The sequence below is a fragment of the Bubalus bubalis genome, chromosome 22, assembly GCF_019923935.1.
Source record: "Bubalus bubalis isolate 160015118507 breed Murrah chromosome 22, NDDB_SH_1, whole genome shotgun sequence".
NCBI lineage: Eukaryota > Metazoa > Chordata > Mammalia > Artiodactyla > Bovidae > Bubalus > Bubalus bubalis.
In genome coordinates this window covers 59,690,351-59,712,977 of record NC_059178.1, presented here as the reverse complement: position 1 = coordinate 59,712,977, position 22,627 = coordinate 59,690,351, and the positions used below count along the sequence as shown (strand labels likewise).

General features: G+C 50.7%; 1 protein-coding gene and 2 long non-coding RNA genes across 6 annotated transcripts in view; 1 reads left to right on the top strand and 2 right to left on the bottom strand.

Annotated features, from left to right (window-relative positions):
* Window positions 1-22,627, top strand: part of LOC102398056 (myelin basic protein) — a 105,825-nt gene that overhangs the window by 9,662 nt on the left and 73,536 nt on the right. For all 4 annotated transcript variants that reach the window (XM_025273403.3, XM_025273402.3, XM_006059339.4 and 1 more), the window contains one exon: window positions 14,457-14,530. In XM_025273403.3, the coding sequence (XP_025129188.1) occupies window positions 14,457-14,530 (74 nt within the window). Of the gene's footprint in view, window positions 1-14,456; window positions 14,531-22,627 lie in introns of those variants that run through there.
* Window positions 878-4,705, bottom strand: LOC112581408. The gene is made up of 3 exons (XR_003105966.3): window positions 4,580-4,705; window positions 1,551-1,692; window positions 878-1,007 (listed from the first exon to the last, which is right to left on the bottom strand). It is a non-coding gene; the product is annotated as an uncharacterized LOC112581408 (long non-coding RNA).
* On the bottom strand, window positions 13,034-22,568 carry LOC112581406. Its single transcript, XR_003105964.3, has 3 exons — window positions 22,319-22,568; window positions 20,273-21,166; window positions 13,034-13,502 (listed from the first exon to the last, which is right to left on the bottom strand). It is a non-coding gene; the product is annotated as an uncharacterized LOC112581406 (long non-coding RNA).

The window sequence follows — 22,627 nt, the reverse complement described above, 5'->3', positions numbered from 1 at the left end:
AATTGTAGTGTGTCATCAGGGAGCTTGGGTCCTAAGATAGGTTCCCCAAGGCACTACGTTTGCTGAGCACCTCCCAAGATTCCTGACGGGGGGCTGTGCCAGCAGAGGGCAGGGACTCAACGGCCGCTTCTGACCCTCCTAGCAGCCCTGCACCCCCCTGCCTGCAGCCTGGCTGGGGGTGAGTTAGGGTGAGGGCTGGGGTGAGGATCTGTGGCTTCTTCAGGGCTCTTTCCAGGATGCCCACCTGCCCTGGACAGCTGTTCACAGCAGCAGCTCCGTCCCCTGGTTCTGATCACACTTAGTTTATAAAGGGCTCAGCACTCCACCCCGCACTTACTTTCTGGGAAAATTAGAAGAAGTTTTTCTCATCTCCTGTCGTCCGCGTGGAGGTCAGGGTGGTGTCTGCTGCATCTCTGATGGCTGGTTCCACTAACCCTGATCATCACCATCCAGCTGACACCCAGGAGAGTCTGAATTCTACACAAGTCACCTCCAGTCCTTTGGCCACCTGATGCAAAGAGCTGACTCACTGGAAAAGGCCCTGATGCTGGGAAAGATTGAGGGCAGGAGAAGGGGGCGAGAGAGGATGAGATGGTTCGATGGCATCACCAACTCGATAGACATGAGCTTGAGCAAACTCCCGGAGACAGTGAAGGGCAGGAAGCCTGGCGTGCTGCAGTCTGTGGGGTCGCAGGGAGTTGGACACAATTTAACGACTGAATAACAGCAACAACAACCACTGTCCAAGTCTATTCTTTACCAGCCAGGACGTGGGACGTGGTTTATTCAGCTCACTGTGTTGCCTTAAAAGACCACATCAAGCAGGAACTTAGACACAAATGATTCTCGTATTTTAGCAGCTAGGTTTCTCTGAGTGTGGTGGGGGTCAGGGTGTGCTTCCGTTGTTTTTATTCGGATCCTTATGGATATCTGAAAACAAAATAACCCTGGGCTGATGAGCTAAGACCAGGGGTTTACAAGGTGGGGTCCCATCTGGCGCCGTCTTCCTGGAAACAGAGGATAAATTATATTTCAGACTCGAGCCCAAAGCATCACTGGTTTTGAAGGATCATTTATACGGCTGTAGGGAAGATGCTGTCTGTTTTAAAAGGCAGATGATGATTACTTTATTCTGTCATTATCTCTGTATGTCAAGACTCATTTTTGAAGAGGGAAGGATTTGAACCAGGTATTAAAAGCTAGCCTTGTTGATTTCAGATGGTGTTTGGAAATTGTTATGTGAAAAGAAAAAGGACATAGCAGTACTGACTTGGCAGACGGCCTTTCTGAAAGGGCAGTGAAGTGGCATGTTTAAAGCCACATTAAGTAACAGTCCTAACAGTAAAATATGTGTATTTATATGGAAATTTTTACATAGGATTAGCAACACCAAAATAAAGTGTGTGATGGGAGCTTAAAGCAGATTTTAACGTGAAGGTAGATGAAAACCCATACAAATATTTATACTCTTTTTTAGTAAAACCTCATTCGTTCATGAAGACAGGAAAGGCCCCAGGTGCCGTTTTTGTGGGCTTATATGGCAGAATCACCTCACAGCCTGGAATCTCTGAGACTTAACTTCATTGCTTTCACAACATGTGGGCTTCCCAGGTGACTCAGTGGTAGAGCATCCGCCTGCCAATGCAGGAGACAGAGGAGATGCAGGTTCGATCCTCGGGTCAGGAAGATCCCCTAGAGAAGGGAATGGTAGCCCACTCCAGTATTCTTGCCTGGAGAATCCCACAGACAGGGGAGCATGGAGGGCTACAGTCTATGGGGTTGCAAAGAGCTGGACACGGGTTAGCATACATACGGGCTTCCCTGGTGGCTCAGCTGGTAAAGAATCCGCCTGCAATGCTGGAGACCTGGGTTTGATCCCTGGGTTGGGAGAGCCCTTGGAGAAGGGAAAGGCTGCCCACTCCAGTATTCTGGCCTGGAGAATTCCATGGACTGTATAGTTCATGGGGTTGCAAAGAGTCGGACACGACTGAGAGACTTTCACTTCACTAGCATACATATACACACACACACACAACATGTGTTGAAGAAGAATTTGACAAATGTACCCTGGACTCAATGCCACGTTTGTTCCTGGCTTTTTCTGCCTGGAGCCGCCCTCAGTGACTGTGAGGTCTGTGATCTGTCGGAGCTCTGACGGGTGACGGTCCCAAACCCCGCTGCTTCGCCATCCATTTCTCAGGTTAGTCTGCCCATTATGGAGTTTTCTGCAGGCAGCTCATGTGGGTTTCATGACTAATTACAGATGTTCCGGGGTGCGTGATGCAGAACCTGGGAGGCAGGTGTGAAAACGCAGAGAGGAAGGAGACGGGGGGTGTCATTCACCCCTCACAGCAGGTGAACCCAGACCCAAATGGGTGCCTTGGGCTCCGTGAGAGAGAGACCACCAGGCTAAGGTCTCTGCACTGCGTAGGCCTGGCTGCCTGTTGAGACCCCTTGTGTGTAGCCTGTCTGCGCAGCTAACCAGGCTGGTAACCAGGTAACCGGGCTGGAAACCAGTAACTGAAAGGCCAGGCACTGCACCAGATGCAGTGTGGACTGCCCTGGGTTCAGCGGTTTCTAGTCCAGCCTTCAGTCGCCACTCCCATTAGAGTGTGGTTCACAGTTAGCCCTTTGGAAAGGTGACTGGTGGCCAGGAGACACTCGGGTGACAGAGCTTGTCCTGTCTCGTTTGGACCCGGCCCCCAGCTTCGGGAACCCAGCCGTCTGCGTGTCCGACATGGTGCAGCCTTGTCTGGAAAGGCTCAGTTTTCAAAGCTCCCGGGTTACCGGGCAGACGTGTGGCGCCACCCCAGCGGAAGTCAGTGCAACCCCCGCCCCCACCCCGCCCCCTCGCTTCCCCAGGACAGCAGAGCAGGTGACCTGCCCAGGGCTGCCTGCTGCTGGTGGCGGAGGGGACTAGACTCAGGCTGCCTGCCCCGCACGCCCCGCTTCAGTCACCCTCCTGAGCTCTTCAAGTGGGTCCTGAACTGTCTTTGGACGTTACCCCCTTTTTACCCCCTCTTGGCATCAAAAACCATGCTTTGGGGGGAGTGTGAGTGATTAAGACCCTCTAGCACAGTGTCCGCATGGCCACAGTTGGTCGGATAAACACAGTATTGTAAGTGCTCTCTGCCAAGATGTTTTCAGTTTTCATTTATTTTCTATAAAAGGCTTCTGAATAATCGTAATCGTGATGGAGAAATAAAACCGTAAGGCCTCCACCTTGTGGTGATAAAGCATCCTTCTTAAAAGAAATGGCAACCCACTCCAGTGTTCTTGCCTGGAAAATCCCATGGACAGAGGAGGCTGGTGGGCCACAGTCCATAGGACCGTAAAGAGTCGGACACGACTGAGCGCACGCGCACACACACACACACACACACACACACTCTGAAAGGATACTGATCCTTTTAGGCCTTAAAGATGACACTTGGAAACTAAAAAGCAGGCAGAGCCAGGTGAAAAGTTCAGGTTCAAACGACAAGCTTATCGGCAGCCTCATATTCTTCACGTCTGTTGTGCTCTATAGATACTTGTTATTTATTCATTTACATAAGTCCATACAATTTTTCAATAACAGAATTTTTTTAAAAAGGGGCTTCCCTGGTGGCTCAGTGACAGAGAATCTGCCTGCCAGTGCGGGAGACACATCTTCCCTCGTCCAGGAAGATCCCACATGCGGCGGGCAACCATGCCCGGTGCCACAGCTGCTGAGCCGAGCTCTCGAGCCCTGAGCACATGCTCTGCAGCCAGAGAGGCCGCTGCACCGAGAAGCCTGAGCTCCGCAGTGAAGAGCAGGCCCCCCCTCGCCGAAACTAGAGCAAGCCCACACTCAGCGACAAAGGCCCAGTGCAACAGAAAATAAATAACTAATTTTAAAAAAAGATTCACTTGTAGGATATATTCCTCTAATGCTCCACCATTCACTGCTCTCTGCAGCGGGGAGTGACGTCGTGGGGAACAATGGTCAAGGCTCCGCCCAGGTTGCTGTTAATGAGTTTTGAGCTATCAGAACGTACATTAAAATGTGAAATGAAGAAAAAGCTGCGCCTCTAACCCCCAGGCAGCTCTGATCCCTAATAAACCCGAGACTGCACGCATCGAGGGTCCTTTTCCTGCAGAAATTCAGCACCCTGCCCAAGTCACCAGGTCAGCCTTGAACCTGTGACTGTGAACCTGTGTCATCAGGACTTTCCAAACCTCATGAGTCTCATCGTCTGTGAAAGGAGGAGCATTGGAACAGCACCCACCTCCGCCTGGACGGGAGCAGGTTGGGAGGATGGGCATCCGGAGAGGTCCCTCCCACCCAGCATGCGGGCAGCACCATCACACTGGCCACCCTCTGGGCCTCTTGCCTTGGTCGAGCCCTGTCTGCTGAGTCCTGATCTCCCGGGATGTCTTCTTCCCTTTGCTTTATCTGTACCAGCCGCTGGCTCATGTCCCTCACCCTCTGCAGTCCCACACGCCCCAGTGACCACACGGAGCCCTGACATCAGCTCTGAGCCCTGTGCCTGTGGGGCTGTGATGGGGTCATGATCACACCTGCCTTCTTTTCCCCACTCAGCATCTGGAAGCTCACCTGGGAAGAAGGTGCCAGGTGGGAGACTGACCCTCTCCCTGGAACCGCCGTGGGGCTGCTGGTCTGAAGCTGGAGCGGTGAGATCGGCAGTCCCAGGATTCACATGTCCTCTGTGTTTTCAGGAAGATGAGGACTCGGGCTGTAGGTCTCTTGACTGCAGACCTCACGCCAACCTGGGCCTGAGCAACATGTTCCTTCCCCATGCACAGTTATCAGGAGCCATCACGTCTGACGCCAGAGAACATGAGTTAATCTGGAGGTAGATTAAATACACAAGTTCCTTCCCCATGCAGTTATTAGGAGCCGTCACGTCTGACACCAGGGAACATGTGAGTTGTTCTGGAGGTGGATTAAATACACGAGTTCGACACGCCTCCTGCTCTTTGACCGCTGGCTCTGACCTTGTGTGAGGCCCATGAAGTCCATATTTCCTCTGTCTCCAGCGCCCATGTCCTGGTTATGGGCACACTGGTACCTGGGAGAGCAGCACGCATGTGACCCCCCCTGCACTTGGCTAGTAAAATATTAACTGGTCATTTCACAACCCTCCTGGAGTAAACATGTGCACTCCGGGACCAAAGCCTCAGAGCAAGCGGCAGAGAGCCTACGAGAAGGGGTACCCCAGGGACTGGAGCTCTGGGACTGTTTCTCTGGAAGCCCCACCTGCTGGCCTCCAGGTGGGCTGCCTGAGCACAGCATGGGCAGGGGGGTCAGCGGGGCCCGGCCTGCATGCCACAGGACAGGGCTGTTTGTGGACGCCCCACCTGCTGCGGGAGGTGTGTGTCCTGATGTGCCTGAGTCCACTTCCCACCCATCAGAGAGCCTGTGACCGCGAGCCTGGCCGGCCGGGAACCCAGCAGCCCAGCTTCCTGGGAGGGGCTGTTTTCACACAGAATTTCCTGTCTTCCCATTGTTGTTGTTCAGTCACCAAGTTGTGTCCGACTCTTTGCGACCCCATGGACTGCAGCACGACAGGCTTCCCTATCCTTCACCAACTCCCGGAGCTTGCTCAGACTCATGTCCATTGAGTCAATGATGCCATCCAACCATCTCATCTTCGGTTGCCCCCTTCTTCTGCCCTCAGTCTTTCCCAGCATCAGGGTCTTTTCCAACAAGTTGGCTCTTCACATCATGTGGCCAAAGTATTGTCTCCCTATGAGAGCTATGAAAAGCTAAACATGTTGGCTAATCATATATGTGTGAATATATTTACAAGGCTTTCTAAAAGTCATCCTTACTTAAGCATTAATGAATTACTGTTTGGTTTGCTGCTTTTTTCCTTCAGGGAAATGCTTTGTTGTCACTGAGAAAGGTGATGTTATGGTAGCACCTGGAGCCGGGGACTCCAGGACGTCACCTGCATCCTGTTCTGGTGATGACTTTCCTGCAGAGTCAACTGATACCCGGGACCAGGCACAAGGAACCACAGTCAGACTCCACAGTGCCGCCCTTTTGTGGTTCTGTGATTTCTTTTTTTTTTTTTTTAATGGTTTTTGAGAACTTTCAGGCAGTGTTCGTCCCTGGTATAAATCTCATAAGCCTGGAGAAGATAGTTAGTTGCTCAATCATGGCCAACTCTTTGCAACCCCATAGACTGTAGCCCACCAGGCTCCTCTGTCCATGGGATTTCCCAGGCAAGAATACTAGAGTGGGTTGCCATTTCCTTCTCCAGGGGATCTTCCCAACCCAGGGATCGAACCTGGGTCTTCTGCATTGCAGGCAGATTCTTTACCATCTCTGGGACTGTGATCAGTAGTTGTGGATATTATGTGATAACCCAGCACAAAGTGTCCCATCCCATCAAATCTAGAAGCTGGTTTCTTCTGACACTTCCTATGCGAGACCACGGGTGGTCTCGTGCTGGAAGCTTGAGGGTGCGAGGGAGTTTGGGGGGAGCCCGAGGATCTCAGAGTTCAGCATCACATGCGTTCCTGAAAGCAGGGTGGCTTCCTGGGTGTCCTGCCCCGGTTCCCATCCTAAAATGGGCTTTTGTTTTGTCTCATTCACAGGAGTATGTGGGGGTTTATTTGGGATGGTTGTTCTGGTGATGGTGTTCTGAGCACAAGGTGTTACAGGAATGTTTTTGACCTGGGAAATAAAAATGATTGTTTGCAGAAAGCAGGCATGAGCCCTGGGGTCCTGGTGGAGGGAGGAGGCAGAGGGATGCGGGTGGGAGGGGAGGAGGAGGACAGACCCCAGCGGGGTAGAAGTCCTCAGTTTGTCTCACTCTTCTCTGTTAGGCCCTTTGATTTTCTACGTGAGCTCCTTGCTCTTTCACACTTGCTCTCTGGGTTTTCCTTTAAAGGTCAAAGGAGCAGGCCTACTGTCTGTCGTTCAGACTCCTTGCAGCCTCCACCCACCTCTTAGGGGGTTGGGATCTGTGTGGTCTCTCAAGGTCCACACCCCAAGACAGGCTGTGCCCAGCACAGAAGGGCGGCTGGGAGCAAGCCAGCAGCTGCCGCTTGTGGGGTGCCAGGCAGGTGCAGCGGGTGTTGGGGAGGCAGAAGGCCCACCTTCAGCTCTGCAGCACGTTCACCCCGCCTCGCATCAGCGGCTCCCAGAAAGGAAATGCGGTGCCCCTTGGGCACCTCGAAGCCCCTTCAGCGTGTAGTTCACAGGAACTAGGGGCTGCGAGTCATCTGGATCAGCTCAGAGATTAGGCACACAGTGTTACAGTAGTGAGAGCAGTAAAGTTATCACTTTACATAAACCTGAAAGCCTAATAAGAAGCTGAGGCTCTGATACTTTGGCCATCTGATGTGAAGAGCCAACTCACTGGGAAAGACCCTGATGCTGGGAAAGATTGAAAGTAAGGAGGAGAAGGGGGCCTCACAGGATGAGATGGTTGGATGACATCATTGACTCAGTGGACATGAATTTGAGCAAACTCCGGGAGATAGTGGAGGACAGAGAAGCCTGGCATGCTGCAATCCACGGGGTCACAGAGAGTCAGACATGACTGAGCAACCGAACAGCAACAGCAAAGATGCTAGGACTCCATTAAGGGTTAATACCAAAGTACATGGAATTTTGAAAACATTGCTTTAATGATGTTGAAAAGCAGAGAGAGCAGAAGTTAGCCCCCTGGTGGGGTTTCAATCCTGCTGCCAAAGCCCATGTTAATCCTCTCCCGGCTGGGACGGCTGTACGCGGATTCCAGTGGGTAGATGTTAAAACATTGACTGTGGATTGCGTGCTTCTGCGGTTTCACACCTGACCCACGGCTGTGATCCCAGGCGACCTCAGCCTCTGGGTCCTTTGCAGCCCCTCCCTGCAGACGACATCCTGCTGTCGCTTGTACCGTCAGTATTCACACGTATGCGAGTGCAAACAGGACGGAGAAAAGCTGTGAATACTCTGAGCTAGTGTACGTGAAAAATTGCACCCAAGTCAGCTGAGAAAGACAAATGGCCTTTGGCTCTCTCCTGATTATGAGGCAATGTATTCATTGAACATCTTTATTACAAGGAAGTTGAACTTTGACAGTTAAAATATCTGCGGATGATTGGCCCTTCAGGGTCGTAATTAACTCCTTATTTGTCTCATTCTGCTGTCGCCGTCTTATGTAACATACAAGCCATTCTCTAAGGGAGGGAAGAGAGGTGGTTATGTTGTGGATGGACTGTCAGGGGCCCAGGGAATTTGAGTCTGTTATCTTATTGAATCCTCTACAGATGCACTGCAGGTATTATGATCTGCTTTGACAGATGAGAAATCCGGAGCTCGCAGAACCAAATTTCTAAGCTCTGCAGTAAATAGGAATTGGCGGGCGTGGAATTAAAACCCAAATAATTCTTCGCACATACTTTTCACCAGCTGTTGTTGCAAGATATTAGGCAGGAAATTAGAAAGATGCTGTCATTTTCCTCATTAAGCTTGAGGATCCACGTACAGGCGTTCATGAGGACCGCGAACTGGTGTGTAATTCAGCCGTTTTCTCAAGGTGACTTATTAGAGCAAAGGCTTCTCTTTATCGTGTTGATGAACAATCTAGAAATGGATGAACACTTTGAACTGAGGCCTCGTCTCTCCCTCAGTGAATCTATGGAGACGATGATCTCATGACAATCCCATCACCTGTGAAAATGCACTCAGAGTTACTTCAGAAACAACCAGCTCAGCCTTTTGGTGTCCGCAGCCTCCCCTGGGTCTCAGTCTCCCCTGCTTCTCTCTTCTTGCCGCCTCGCCCCATCACCCCCAGTCTGGTCTGGACCTAGGAGAAGTCGCGCCGTGTCCCGTGCGGGGCTGTCTGTGATGGAGAAGGGTCAGGGTTAGGACCGAGCAGGAGCGTCGCTTCTGGGTTCCTGAGCTTCTCACCCCTTTCTCCTCCCCTGACCTCAGAGTTTCAGCGTGGATGTCCACACATGCGAGAGCCCATGTCAAGTGCTCTGCAGAAGGTGTGCAATCGTAGACAGCTAGACGGCTGGAAGATGTTTTCTCAACCGGTCAACACCCACCCTGGGGAGTCATGCCACCACTCCCACCACAACGACACAAGCATTCATGGTCATGAAAACATTATGGAAATTCTTAGTCACCCCAGTGGCTGCTTAGAAACCTCACGTGGGCCTGCATTTGCACCTAAGGAGTACAGGCGGCCGCTGTCACCTGGAGTCCGCCCTGCTCCCAGCACTGACCCTCCCCTTCCCCTCCCACCGTGTTCCTTTCATATTATTTCACAAAAAGCTTCCTAATAACCCAGTGATGCTTCCGGCCTGAGTTCCAAGGGCATTCTGCATGAATTTTCCTCTTTCTCTCTGTTTGATTAATTGCAAAAATGGAATGGAATAGAGATGACCTCACATGTCCAGCTCTTCCGCCTGCAGATGGCTCTTTGCAGCGCGTTACGGAGACCAGCTGTGGGGTGCCTCCGTAAGCCTGCCTCCTTCTGTCCCCAGCAGGTGGGGCCCAGTCACCCGGAGTCAGGTCCACAACCCGCCGTCGGGGCTGCGCCGCACACCTCACGTCCTGATGGCCCTGCTGATGAGGGACCCTGAGCTAAGAATGGTCACATGGCTTTTCCTCTTTCTTTTCCTGCCAGTGTGAATTTGTGCATTTAAGGCTAGAATCTGCCTATTGGAAATGATGCATAAATGCTTTTTCTGTTCATCTGAGACCAAGGGAGAAATCTGTACACACACAGAAGTCTGACCTGGAATGTTTGTTTCTTTCTATTCTGTGCCCAGTAGTCTTGAGTTTTAAAAGTACTGATTAATGTATTTCGCAGACAGTCCTCCCAAGGACAACCTAAAGTTATGCTCCAAGGGGTGATGAAGCTCTGGTCAGAACACACGGCCTGGAGGAAGCCTCCCGTCTGCAAGGGGCAGTGCGGGCGTCTCATGCTTGGATCAGCTGTGCTTCAGAGCGTTTGGTCCAAAAACAGCCCCTCTGTGTCCACAAGCAATGCTTCCCCCCGTCCCTCAATACTGACACATTGCACAGTATCCTGCTAGGTTAAATCCTGAGGTTTGTGTGCTGGAAGGAGGGGACAGGGAGTCAGGATTTGCCTAATACCTGCAGGGGAGGTGACTGAGGAGGCGAGGGAAAGACAGAGGCCGGAGGAGGTGCTGCCAGGGGAGAACGTGGATGCCAGTGGGCGGTTCTCTGTGCCAGGGCAGGGAACCCCAAAGTCCAGGCTGCCAACTGGAGAAGAAGTTAACTATTTTGCCTGTGATTAGTTTCAAATACAACTCTGTTCTTTTTTTATTTTGGAAATAACTATTTGTATGTAATTGAAAAAGTTTTTATATTTATATTTTATCACTTTTATATTTGTAGAAATTGAATAGTTGCAAATATATAACAATTTAGATATAGTTAGATATAATTGAAGTATAGTTGTTTACAATGTTTTAGTTTCAGGTATACAGCACAATGATTCAGATATATAGATATAGACAGATTCCTTTTCAGATTCTTTTTTCTTGTAGGTTATTACAGAATTTTGAGGGCACTCCCTGGCAGCCTCTGCACTTTCACTATTGAGGGCCCAGGTGCCACACCTGGTCGGGGAACAAAGATCCCACAAGCTGCATGATGTAGCCAAAAAATATATATTGAATAAAATTATCCGTGCTATACAACAGGCCCTTGCCTTCTGTCTACTTTGTATGTGGCAGTGAGTATGTGTTAATGCCAGCCTCCTAATTTATCCATCTCCCATCAAATACACCAGCTGTTATTTGTTAAACAGAGAAATGGATGCACAGATGTTCGATGCATGGTATTTTGTGTATTACATGCACCATGCTGGTTATCAATACTCACGACCCTGCGTGGGAGCACAGAGAGCTAGAAGTTCAGAATGACCCCAGCTCTACTCCTGGGGTTCAGACCGTCATCCTGCACAGAGAACACACAGTCCTGAGCTCCAACTGCAGTTCGGGCACCAAGGGGACAAAGGCAAGTCCCCTCCTCTCTGCTTGTGCCCGTCTCAGCAAGCAAATTACCGTGTGTGCCTCAGACCCCCATTTCCCCAGTGAGACGACCCCCATAGAGGCTTTTTGGGGGTGATCCGTGTAAGTGAATTGGGAAGGTGGATGATAGAATACTGAAATTATCTGCAAAGGTCAACTTGCATTTTTAAAAGCATCCATTTTATGTATTTTTTAAAAGCATCATTTTTTAAATTTAAAAATACTTCATTGCTAAAAAATGCCAACCATCATCTGACAATGCAGTTTCCACAAACCTTCAATTTATAAAAAATGCAGCAGCCACAAAGAGCAATAAAACAAAGCACAATAAAGCGAGGTCCGCCTGTCTACATTACAGTGCTCTTAACTGTAGCCACCAGGTAAACACACACATTTAAAGCACATTTCCACGCGTATGTCTTTATCCGTGACGCATTCGTGTGGTTCCTCTAAGTCAGCAGTGTTTTTATCGCCATTAGAGCCCTGGCTTTGATTTACCAGAGCACGCTGTCCCCACTTGGATCTACGTCATTTGAAGTTCAGCACTTAATCTGAAACTCAGATCTTGAAAGATCTGCCCTGGTTCCACCTAAAAAATATGAAGACAGGAAGGGTTTCCACTCTGCAGGGACTTGGCTGTCTGTGCTCTCCCCCGGCGACCACCCACTGCTCCCCATACACAGGAGGTGATGCTGTCAGACGCTATTGCCCCCTTTCTCACCAGTCGACCTGGGGAAGAGCATCCAACATCCTTCGCAGTCACTGAGGAGATACCCAGTGATACGGGAGGCTTTGGGGAAGTTCAGATACTGATCCTGACACGCTTCTCTAAAGAGTGTCTTTGCAGGAATGAAACTTGCCTTTCATTGGGTGTATGAAATATTTTAGAAACCCTCCCCATGTTTAGAGGACAATTCATTTTGTTGCTTTTCAAGGAGCACTGTTCCTTGTTCAGCTGGAAGCTGGTCCTCACGTGTTCTTTGAATCATCACACGATGAGGGTGACAGAGGATGAGATGGATGGCATCACTGACACAATGGACATGAGTTTGAGCAAACTCCTGCTCAAAAGTTTGAGATGGTGAAGGACAGGGAAGCCTGGTGGGCTGCAGTCCATGGGGTCCCAAAGAGTCAGACACAACTTAGCGACCGAACAAAGCAACATGATGATTGAACTTTGCAATGGTCAAGACTGGTCACCTGAGCCAGGTGACAGGTCTAAGGTGATGGTGCAAGTGGTCCTCGTGGTTCTTGCAGGTCCAGGGATGCGAGCAGAATGAGGGACCTGTGTGGAATGAGTTTTGCTGAGTTCTTCAGTTGAGTACCTTTCTGGGGGAGAAAAACAGTACATTTGCTGCAAAAGTCTGGGCAAGAAAATATAAATGAGGCACATGTGCTTTTTTTTTTTTTTTAAATAAAACTTTATCTTCCAAGTTTCAAGGCAAGTGTTTGCTTTTGCAGCACAGGGATTGGTGGGTAAGGTCTGTGTGCGTTCTTTTCATGTTCCAAAGCTGTGACCTTCATTTCATGTTGTTTCTGGTTGATGTTGATTTGATGAATCATGTCGCCTCTGAATGTGGACTGTTGGGTTTCAAGGTTGAAACTCAATGTCTTTGAGATCCTAGATGATTCAACCAAGCCCCCATCAATCAGATTTCTAAATGAAGAAGTCATTATTTGTAGAAAACCTAAGATTCCCTCTCCTTTCTGTACTTTGCTGTATTTTAACCTCCACATTTTCTAAAGGAAAATTCAAGAACCAGACAAAGAAATATCATTGGAGTTTGATACCAAGAACTGCCTGAGCGAGCATCAAAGCTCATTCAGGTGTCTAATTTGAGTCCTAATTTTACCACTGGCCAGCTAGGGGGATATAGGAAAGCTACACTCTCCAGGGTTTTTTGTATACTTATTTCATTTTGGTTTTTGGTTAACTCAGGACCTTAGAAGGAAAACCAACCATAGCAGCTAACAACCTTTCAAGTCTCTTGCTACTTATAAAGCATTCTCAGGAACAATAAGCAGAAACCCACCAGACTTGGAGAAGATATGATTTATTTTATCTGAAATTTTTACAATATATGTGTTAGGTGCTTTTGGTTTGGAATCTCTGGTGGCTTCATTTTAGGTGGTCTCTAGTGGTGAAGAGAAGTACATGGGGGGCAGACAGCTGTGGGGGTCCTGAACAAAGGGGGCTTTGCAAGGCTTGGATCAGGGGCTAGTGGAGATGCCCCTGTCTGGGTACCAAACAAGCACAGGAAATCAAGGAAAGGATGACCCAGGTTGTGCTACTAGGCTTCATGACTGTCTCCATCGGCCTTCCTTGCTCACCTGCGTGTCCTGGCAGCCCTCTCACAGAGCCCCTGTACACAGGTTTGCAGAGACCCCTGTCAGATAGGGTAGAGCCAAGACTTTCTGGTCCAGGTATCCTTTCAGAGAAAACTCAGCTGCCTGCCAACTCTTCCTGTGCTGTATTTTTGTGCTGCTTCATTTGAGGTTGCAAGTACCTGGAAAAGAAAAGCAGATGTTTTTCAAGAATGTTTATGAAACTTCTGTTTTTAAGGTGCACATTAACAGGACCCAAACTCTTGCATTTGCAGCTTGCTTCTTGAAATTATGTACATGTCCTCTAGAATTTGCTTGGGCAAATCTTTATCCATGGGCACTGGAAACCCCTTGGTTTCTGCACTGAAGCCGTTCCAGTTTTGTCAATGGCATCCCACTCCAGTACTCTTGCCTGGAAAATCCCATGGATGGAGGAGCCTAGTAGGCTGCAGTCCATAGGGTCGCTAGGAGTTGGACACGACTGAGCTACTTCACTTTGACTTTTCACTTTCATGCATTGGAGAAGGAAATGGCAACCCACTCCAGTGTTCTTGCCTGGAGAATCCCAGGGAAGGGGGAGCCTGGTGGGCTGCCGTCTATGGGGTCGCACAGGGTCGGACACGACTGAAGCGACAGCAGCAGCAGTATCTTCCTGCAAATTCTGCAGATCCTTGGGGTGCTTGTCTGATAAGTGGCCCTTGGTCGGGTCTGCTGTTTCCGGGCTCACGGGATTCTCAAAGCCGCAAGCATCCTATGGGTGTCTGTGGAGCATCCGCAGCTCCTCCCCACGTCTGTCCGTCTCCTTACATCACCGGGCGTGAAGTGTGACTCTGTTGGTCGGGACTCTGCGCACGGTCTGTGAGCGCGCTAGAGATGGGCTGATCTTCCTGGACGAGGAAACTCGCTGAACCGTGCGTTTTCCCTGGACAGAATCCGGGTCTGGATTTTTGCCAGGGATTAGAAGACAGCGACGCTCCCTTGGAGACTTCAGGTGCCCCTTGAGTTTGGGGGCTTTCGTTTTCTCTCTTCAGAAACAGATGTCGCATTCGGAACGGGATTGTTGTTCTGATTGAAAAACCACGTTGGAAACTCTGAAAGTACCAGTTCCAAGGCTAACGGCCTCTCTTTTCTTTCAGCATCTGAAGACTCGAGGCTCAGGATGGGGAACCATGCAGGGAAGCGGGACTTCGGTGCCGAGAAGGGCAATAAGGTAAGGAGTGAGCCACTCCCAATCCTTCAGGTGCTCATACGCCCTGTGGCCGCCAGGGTTTTCCCCTAAAGCCACTGGCTTGTTAAACTCCTTCCCTGGAAACTTCTAGGGCTGAGAATGCTAGTCCGGCACACAGACCAAGACCCGAATTCCTCGGCCAGGACACCAGGCCCACTGCGGTCTCACTGTGGCTGGTCGTCTGGTGGCACCTGCCCCCACGTCCCTTTCCGCACTGTTGTTTAGGGTATTTGGAAGATGCAGGAGAACAAACGGGAAAAAATGCAAGTAAAAACCATTGGAATCCCTCCAGCGACTCAGAATGAATCCTCTGTGGATTTTTAGGCTCAGATTTCCCATTCTCCACCTCATTCCACAGGCATTGGCTTCCCTGTGTGGTGAGGAGCCTCTAGGGATGACCTCTGGGTGCCCAGAGTGACTGAGCCCCTCAAACGGATGACCCATCACCAGGGCACCTCCCTCCACTGAGGAACCATTTCAGATTATGAGGAAATAGTCCTGATGTGTGTGTGCTTCCCCCTCCTTTGTAGGAGGGAAAGGTTAATTCTCCCATGTCTTTGGTCCTTTAACTTAAGACTAGGGACAGTTCACAGAATGTCATGATGCTGAGGATGGACCCGCATGCGCACAGAAGCGCTTCATAAACGTCCACTGGATTGAGTTACGTCATGCTGCAACCCCCAGCCCTCTTTGCCAAGGGTCTGTAGTCAGGTTTCACTTAAGAATAATGAACTTTCTGCCATGGTTGCTTCTCTGATCTATATTTGGACTCAAACATTTCTGTATCAGCCAAGTGGGTAATTTTCCATAATTTGCTTCCATGCCATGCCATCTGTGGGGTCGCACAGAGTCGGACACGACTGAAGCAACTTAGCAGCAGTAGCAGCAGCATGCATGTAAATACGTGATTACATAACTATTTTTGTTCATATTTTATAAAGTGTTTCAAACACTTGAGAGAAAACATTGCTTTATCTAAAACAATGCCATGGTGTTTCTTTCCTAATGATTTCAGGCCCAAGGCAACTAGAAGGGGTTTCCGTTTCTACAGTGTTGTTGGTTTGGGATTCTCCCCTCCCTGCTGAAAGCAGGACCCGTGTTCTCAGTGTGTAAACGGTCGGAGTGGATACTGACTGGGGACTCCTGGTATTGTGTGTAACTCGCGCGAGAACTGCCTCACTGATGCTCTCCCTGTGAAGATGTGGTGACTCTGAATGTTCAGTTACTGTGAAGACGGGTCTGGGCGGTGTCTGCCCCAGGAGCACAGAGGCCCCCGCTGAGAGTGAAAGTGGAAAAGCAGCTCTTCTCAAGAGAGCCCCATCCTGTTAACACCTGGTATTTTAAGGCTCAGAGCAACTGATTTGCAAGTCTGCTTCTAAAAACCTCTGTGGCTTGCAGTTTCTTTCCTGTTGTTGGACATTGTAAAACACCAAAACATCCTTCTCATTGGTTTAATTTTTACCAAAGTCAGATTTCTGACCAACAGAAGAGCCCATACTTAGGCTTTTGTTATCTGAAAGCTAAATTTTAACATTCTGATAATTAAAAAAAAAAAATTCAGTCATTTTAGACCTATGGCTTCTATGGGACGCTGTTACATGGAACAGTCCTCTTCTTTGCTGTTGTTCAGTCGCTAAGTCAGGTTGGACTCTTTGCGACCCCACAGACTGCAGCACACCAGTCTTCCCTGTCCTTCACCATCTCCCAGAGCTTACTCAGACTCATGCCCATTGAGTCGGTGATGCCATCCAACCATTTCATCCTCTGTCGTCCCCTTCTCCTCCTACCTTCACTCTTTCCCAGCATGGGGGTCTTTTCCAACGAGTTGGCTCTTTGCATCAGGTGGCCAAAATGTTGGGAGCTTTAACATCATTCCTTCCAGTGAGTATTCAGGACTGATTTCCTTTAGAATGGACTGGTTGGATCTCCTTGCTGTCCAAGGGACTCTAAGAGTCTTCGACACCACAGTTTGAAAACATCAATTCTTTGGTGCTCAGCTTTCTTTATGGTCCAGCTCTCACATCTGTACATGACTCTTCTTTTAATTTTTTGTAACTTGATAGAAAATGTCTGAGGCCTTTTAGGGAGAGTGGTCTGTGGTGTTACTTAGCATTTCAGCTTAGAACAGAAAAGATTACACGTGCTTATGCCCTGCTGTTTACCATCCTGCATGTTTCTGCAGTCATTCTGGGAGGCTTTCTTTTCACTTACAAGACAATGGACCAATGAGAGCTTGTCCTGGGAGCAGTTGTTGACCCATTAGCAGGCAGGGGCCTGCAAGGAGAGTCAGCCCATGCATCCTCCCAGCTCTGGCTTCTTTGCCGCCCCCTCTCCCCACCGCATGGCCTCCACCATCAGCCCCATGTCCACAGGCCCCCGCGGGCTGCCTTCGTGGCCTGCAGGCTTGTGCTGGGTGCGGGAGGCAGGGGCTCCGTGTGGCGACCCCGTCCCATACCAGGCACCCACCGCCACCCCCGGGGGCTCCCTGCCAGGAGCATGCGACCTCTGCCCCCAGGCTCCTCCCCGTGGCACCCCACTCTTGGTTCACTGCTCCTCTCTCCTGATGAAGCTGTGCCAGGATGCAGGGAGGAGCTTGTGAGGGAAGGGGCTCCGGCCTTTCTCTCCCTGTTCCAGCCTCGCGTGTCCGCGTGTGGCAGGCTCCCCTCCAGCAGCGAGGTGGCTGTGAGCATCCTCCTGGCCCGTCAGGAGCAGAGTGAGGCTGGCTGGGGGAGACCCGTCCTCCAGGGGGACCAGAGGCCTTCAGGCAGGAAGGCCGCCTACTCACCTTGGGGTCCTTGTTTTCCTGCGTGTCGTGGGGGACTTGGTTTCCAGAAAGCCCCCCTCGCTAACTCATCAGCTCTTTCTCGGGCGGAGCGTATTTACAAGGTCGTTTGGCAGAACTGGGGAAGTACTCAGCTGGTGACCTGTCCCCGGGGACACACAGTTCTCAGCAGCCCTGCCTGTGGAGACTCCAGGAGGAAAAACCAGTTCCTCAAGCTAAAAATAGCACCGCCTACCCCTTGGGAAGGCTGTGCCGGGCAGCCCAGGGCCCACGCAAAAGTGGACGTGACTCCGGGCCCCTCTGGGCCCTGGGGAATGGGCGCAATCAGAGCCAGCCCGCTTGACCCTCGGCAGAGCCCACTGGTGCTCAGGTCCGGGCTAGTCCCTGAGGCTGCTCTGCCGTCCCATCCAGGGTCACTCTGACCGCAGGCAGTCTCTCCCCGGTGGGTCTTAAGCTTTGTTTAACTTTCTTTTTTGAATTAACCCCAGTCCACGTGGGGATCAACTTGAAGAAGGAGCTCTGAGATCTCATTTTGTCTTTTTCTCATTTGAAACTGGTGAGGTTGTTCGCTAGTTTATAAGCATTGTTGTTCTTCAGTCACTAAGTCGTGTCCAGCTCTTGTGACCCCATGGAATGCAGCCTGCCAGGTTCCTCTGTCCATGGGATTTCCCAGGCAAGAATACTGCAGTGGGTTGCCGTTTCCGCCTCCAGGGGATCTTCCCAACCCAGGGATCAAACCTGAGTCTCCTGAGTTGGCAGATGGATTCTTTATCCCTGAGCCACCAGGGAGGCCCAGTTAGAAGCATTATAACCAGGAAACGTGAGAAATAAAGAGCACTTTATCTGGCATTCCCACAGATTTTCCAAAATGATGAAATCAATTGTTGATCCATTCCAACTCTGGGAAATCTAACAATAATAATTTTGAAAGCCTGCTCTTCACCTGTGGGACCTCCTTACTATTCCTGGCAGTGGTATCTGGCACACAAAAGTTCCCCAAAGGTGCCCGGCCATGTTTCTGGATTTTTCCATTTAATCAACTTAAGAAAAAAGATACCATGCTGAGAAACAAGGTCGAGAGCAATTGCGGAATTCAGATGCCTCTCGGAATTTTACAGCGGGGAGTAACTGGTTAGTCTGTTTTGTGTTTCCAGTTAAACTGATTAGCTCTTTGAGCTGTTCCTCCAAGCCCAGAGCATGCTGGCCGCCCCTCCAGGGATAATCATAGCCCTGGGGAAGCCATTTGGTATTTAATCATCAAACCCCACTGTCTGATGAGCCCCTGGGATGCTGTGCCAACACCACTCTGAGAAGTGAGAGGTGGAGTTTGCAAATACATACAGGAGCACCAAGCAGCTCAGCCCTCCCCACCACCGAGATGAAAATGTAGATTTGCCAGGAAAATACCCTTCCTGCAAACCGGCTGACATCCGCGCTGTGGGACGGGCTTCTCCCCCCCGGGGTTTGTGCCTCAGTGTATTCCTCTACAGAACCGTGATCTAGCATCATCTTGCCCCAAGTGTGGGGTGCCGTCAGTGGTCTCTCTGATGCAGGAAGCCCCGTACTTGCCACCCCGGCCTCCAGAGGAAGAAGCTTTCTACTTGAAGCTGTCACTTGCTGCTGGGTCCCTGCCGTCCTTTCTCCACCTACACGGAAACTAAGAGCCCTGAGGCTCCGCTCACGGATGTGTGTGTCCGTGCCCCTCCCGGTGCTGCTCTTGGGGGGATCCAGTGCTCCCCCCGCCCACACTGCCAGCTCCAGGCCGGCACTGTTCACCTGAGGGTCCCAGCCCCGGGGCAGGATATCCTCCCCGCCGCCTGCCCCGAGGAGAGCACAAGTGGGGCCTTTAAACCCCAAAGCCAGAGTGCTTTCTCCCCACGTCAGGCTTCCTCCTGTGGTTCCTCCTGAACCGACCACCGTTGCCATGACTACTGCACAGCACAGGAAGCGGGTTTGCTAAGACTGTCTTCCATCGGGTCGGGTCGCCCAGACCCACATGACGGGGCTGCCGTGCCTTCGAGCAGGGAGTCATTGCTCTGTGTTGGCGACTGTCAGACCCGTATTCGGGTAATTCCATTGTCTTAGGTGAGAATTGAATAATTATTTTTGGAAAACTCAAGTAGTTACTAAGCTAAATAAGAGATGTTTTAAAATTTAGAGGGCAGAAAAATAGAAAGTATTTCCCTGAAGACACTCACCAGCCTAGTCTGATATGTGGAAACACCTGGTCAGCGTCTAGTAAAGCCTTAGACTGTGAGATGCGGGCACAGTTGCACTCGAATCTGTCTTTAACAGTCCCAGAGTCCTTCGTCTGTCTATCTGTCTCCCTCTGTCTCCATTGGTATGTCCATCTGTGTCACACACACACGTGCACCTATCAAGAATCCCCCTTCACCTCAATGAAGGAGCATTAAACCACCTTCCAGGCTTTCCTAGTGGCTCACATGGTTAAGAATCTGCCAGCAATGTGGGAGACCCAGGTTCGATCTCTGGATTGGAAGGATCCCCTGGAGAAGAGAATGGCTACCCACTCCAGTATTCCTGCCTGGAGAATCCCATGGAGAGAGGAGCCTGGCGGGCTACAGTCCATGGGGTTGCAAAGAGTCGGACATGACTGAGCGACCAACACTTCACTTCACAAACCACCTCCCGGTGGGCAGACAGCACGCTGTCCAGTAGCTGCCTCGCGTCGGTTCCTCGCTGTGCAGACCTGCAGGAGCTGCTGCCCTGCACCCCAGCCACCCGGCGGGCAGTCACATGACACGCATGACTGAGAAGCACGTGAAGTGTGGTTGGTACAACCCAAGAACCAAATCTTTAATGTTACTGATGTTGAAAGGACTTAGATTTTAAGATCTGCATGTCTCAAGGGGCAGTGTGGTCCCACCGTGCTTGACGCACCTACCCTTAGTCCCAGCGTCCCCAGAACCTGGCAGACTCACATCAGCTCCTTCTTGTCAATGACAAACACCAGGGCCTCTCTCAAAGTCATACGATTTCGTACAGCAGTGAATATGAAGTTCAGAAGGTGAAGTCCTCTGAAAACACACCCTCATAAGTACCAGCAGCTGCAGAGGTCAGCGCCGTGAGCTCCAGCCGCGGACCTCGGCCATGAGGGTTCCCCGTTCCCGCCCAAGGGGGCCGCCTGCTGCAGGACTGGGAGTCACACATGGCAAACAGCATCCATGAGTCTAACTGCTTCTGCGTTTCCTGCACTTCCTGTAGAAGCCTGACCGCCTGACTTGCTTGGTGCTAGAACTTCAGTGAGCTCTTGAAAAGAGAAATAAAATCATGTAGAAAACGCACCCTTTCAAGGAGGCCTTCCAAAATCTGTAAGTGATCAATAGTCTCTGATTCGAGTCGTGGAGAAATCAGCATGGGATCTGTATCTGACTTGAGGAGGGACCACAGGAGTATAAAATGAAAGACCTCGTCCAGGCTAAGCTTGTGAAATCAGCACTGAGGGACCCAGGGCCGCCTCTGAAGGGGGTGTAGGCTCCCAGCTGTCCTCTGGGCCCCGAGGGACAGCGGTGTCTCCGAGGAGGGTGGTGAACATCACGTTTGAGAGGTAGCCCTTCTCAGCAGCAGGAGAGCGCAGCCTTGCCGAGACTTCCTGAGCTCTCACTTCACAGCCGGGCCCCAGACGTGCGGGGTCAGCACCCACCTGCGCTCCAAGGGGATTGAAGACAGTCTGTCGTCACAGTCTTGGGTGCCGAGCACGAGCCTACGCTTGATTCTGATTTGTAAGGACTGTAAGGGAGCATTTTGTTGCCTCTGAAAAGCTCAGAACATGTACACCTTTGTCAGTCGAGCAGCCATGGGCCTCACAAACAGACCTGAGTGAGGAATGAGACATGGGTGTCATTAGCAAGCAAACCGCCCCCTCAACAGCCCTCATAAAAATAATGAGGCAGTGATGAGGTGGTGCCCCAGGGAGCATAAACCCGAGGGAGGCAGCTCAGCAGCCCTGATTCATGACCCCACCTGGCTGCACTCCACCCGCGCTCGACCCCAGGCCAGCCCCGCCCCTCCCAGGATGGGCTCGTGGACCCCTGCCCGGGGCCCCTCTCATCCTCTGGCGTCCCCTTCTCCTCCTGCCCTCAATCTTCCCCAGAATCAGGGGCTTTTCTAATGAGTCAACTCTTCGCATGAGGTGGCCAAAGGATTGGAGTTTCAGCTTCAGCGTCAGTCCTTCCAATGAACACCTAGGACTGATCTCTTTTAGGATAGACTGGTTGGATCTCCTTGCAGTCCAAGGGACTCTCAAGAGTCTTCTCCAACACCACGGTTCAAAAGCATCAATTCTTCTGCGCTCAGCTTTCTTTATAGTCCAACTCTCACATCCATACATGACCACTGGAAAAACCATAGCCTTGACTAGACGGACCTTCTCTGCTCACCTGCTAAGCAAGGGCCCTGAGGGGACCTGAGGCCCCCAGCCGAGGGTTTAGGGCTTGAAACCCCAGGGGTGTGGAGCCCCCTGCAGTGCACATCTTTTGTGTCCTGTCACCCTACCATAGGGCTTATTAGGGTTGAGCAAACTTAGTTTTTTATCAGAAACCACGAACAAATTTGCAAAGAGCTGACTTTGGGCCACAAGAGTCGTTCAGTAGAAGTGACACATTGTCAGACGTTTCTGAGATGGATCAGAGATTCTGTATTGCACCTCCTCCACCTTGCCCTGCCCTCAACACACACACACGCACACACACACACGCGCGCGCCTAAATGGAAAAGAAACTGGAAAACTATTCAAAAAAGAAAAGCGACACATTGAACACCAGTCATTAACTATAAACAACGTGACAATAAACTTGTCCTCTGGATGAAACTACAGCAGAGCAGCCCGCCCCCGAATGGATGGCTCTCAGAGGGATGTTCAGCACCAACCCCCCACCCTGCCATGAGCCTTCTCTTCTCACAGTCAAGTTCTTGGGCCCCCAACAGCTGATCACACAGGGTCAGGAGTCCAGTGACCTACGACGCACCTGTTTATCGTCTTGTTTACAGCTGGTCTCACAGGCATTCCTTCCGCATTCCTTCCCTCCCTGTCCTGGCCCCTGACTCCTGTGTTCCTGCATCTGTGACACTGAATCATTTCTGAGAACTGACGGGATGGGGCGAGGAGGCCAGAGACATTGGCCCGTCATCAGACACGCAGCACAGAACAAGCTGAGGCAATGCTGACATCAGTGAATAGTTTGTTTTCTTTTAAGTTGGGGAAGTATTTGAGCTCAAGATGGATACACTTGACCTGAAAATCGTGTTCAGGTTCGGTTTGGGGTTTGCATTGGATT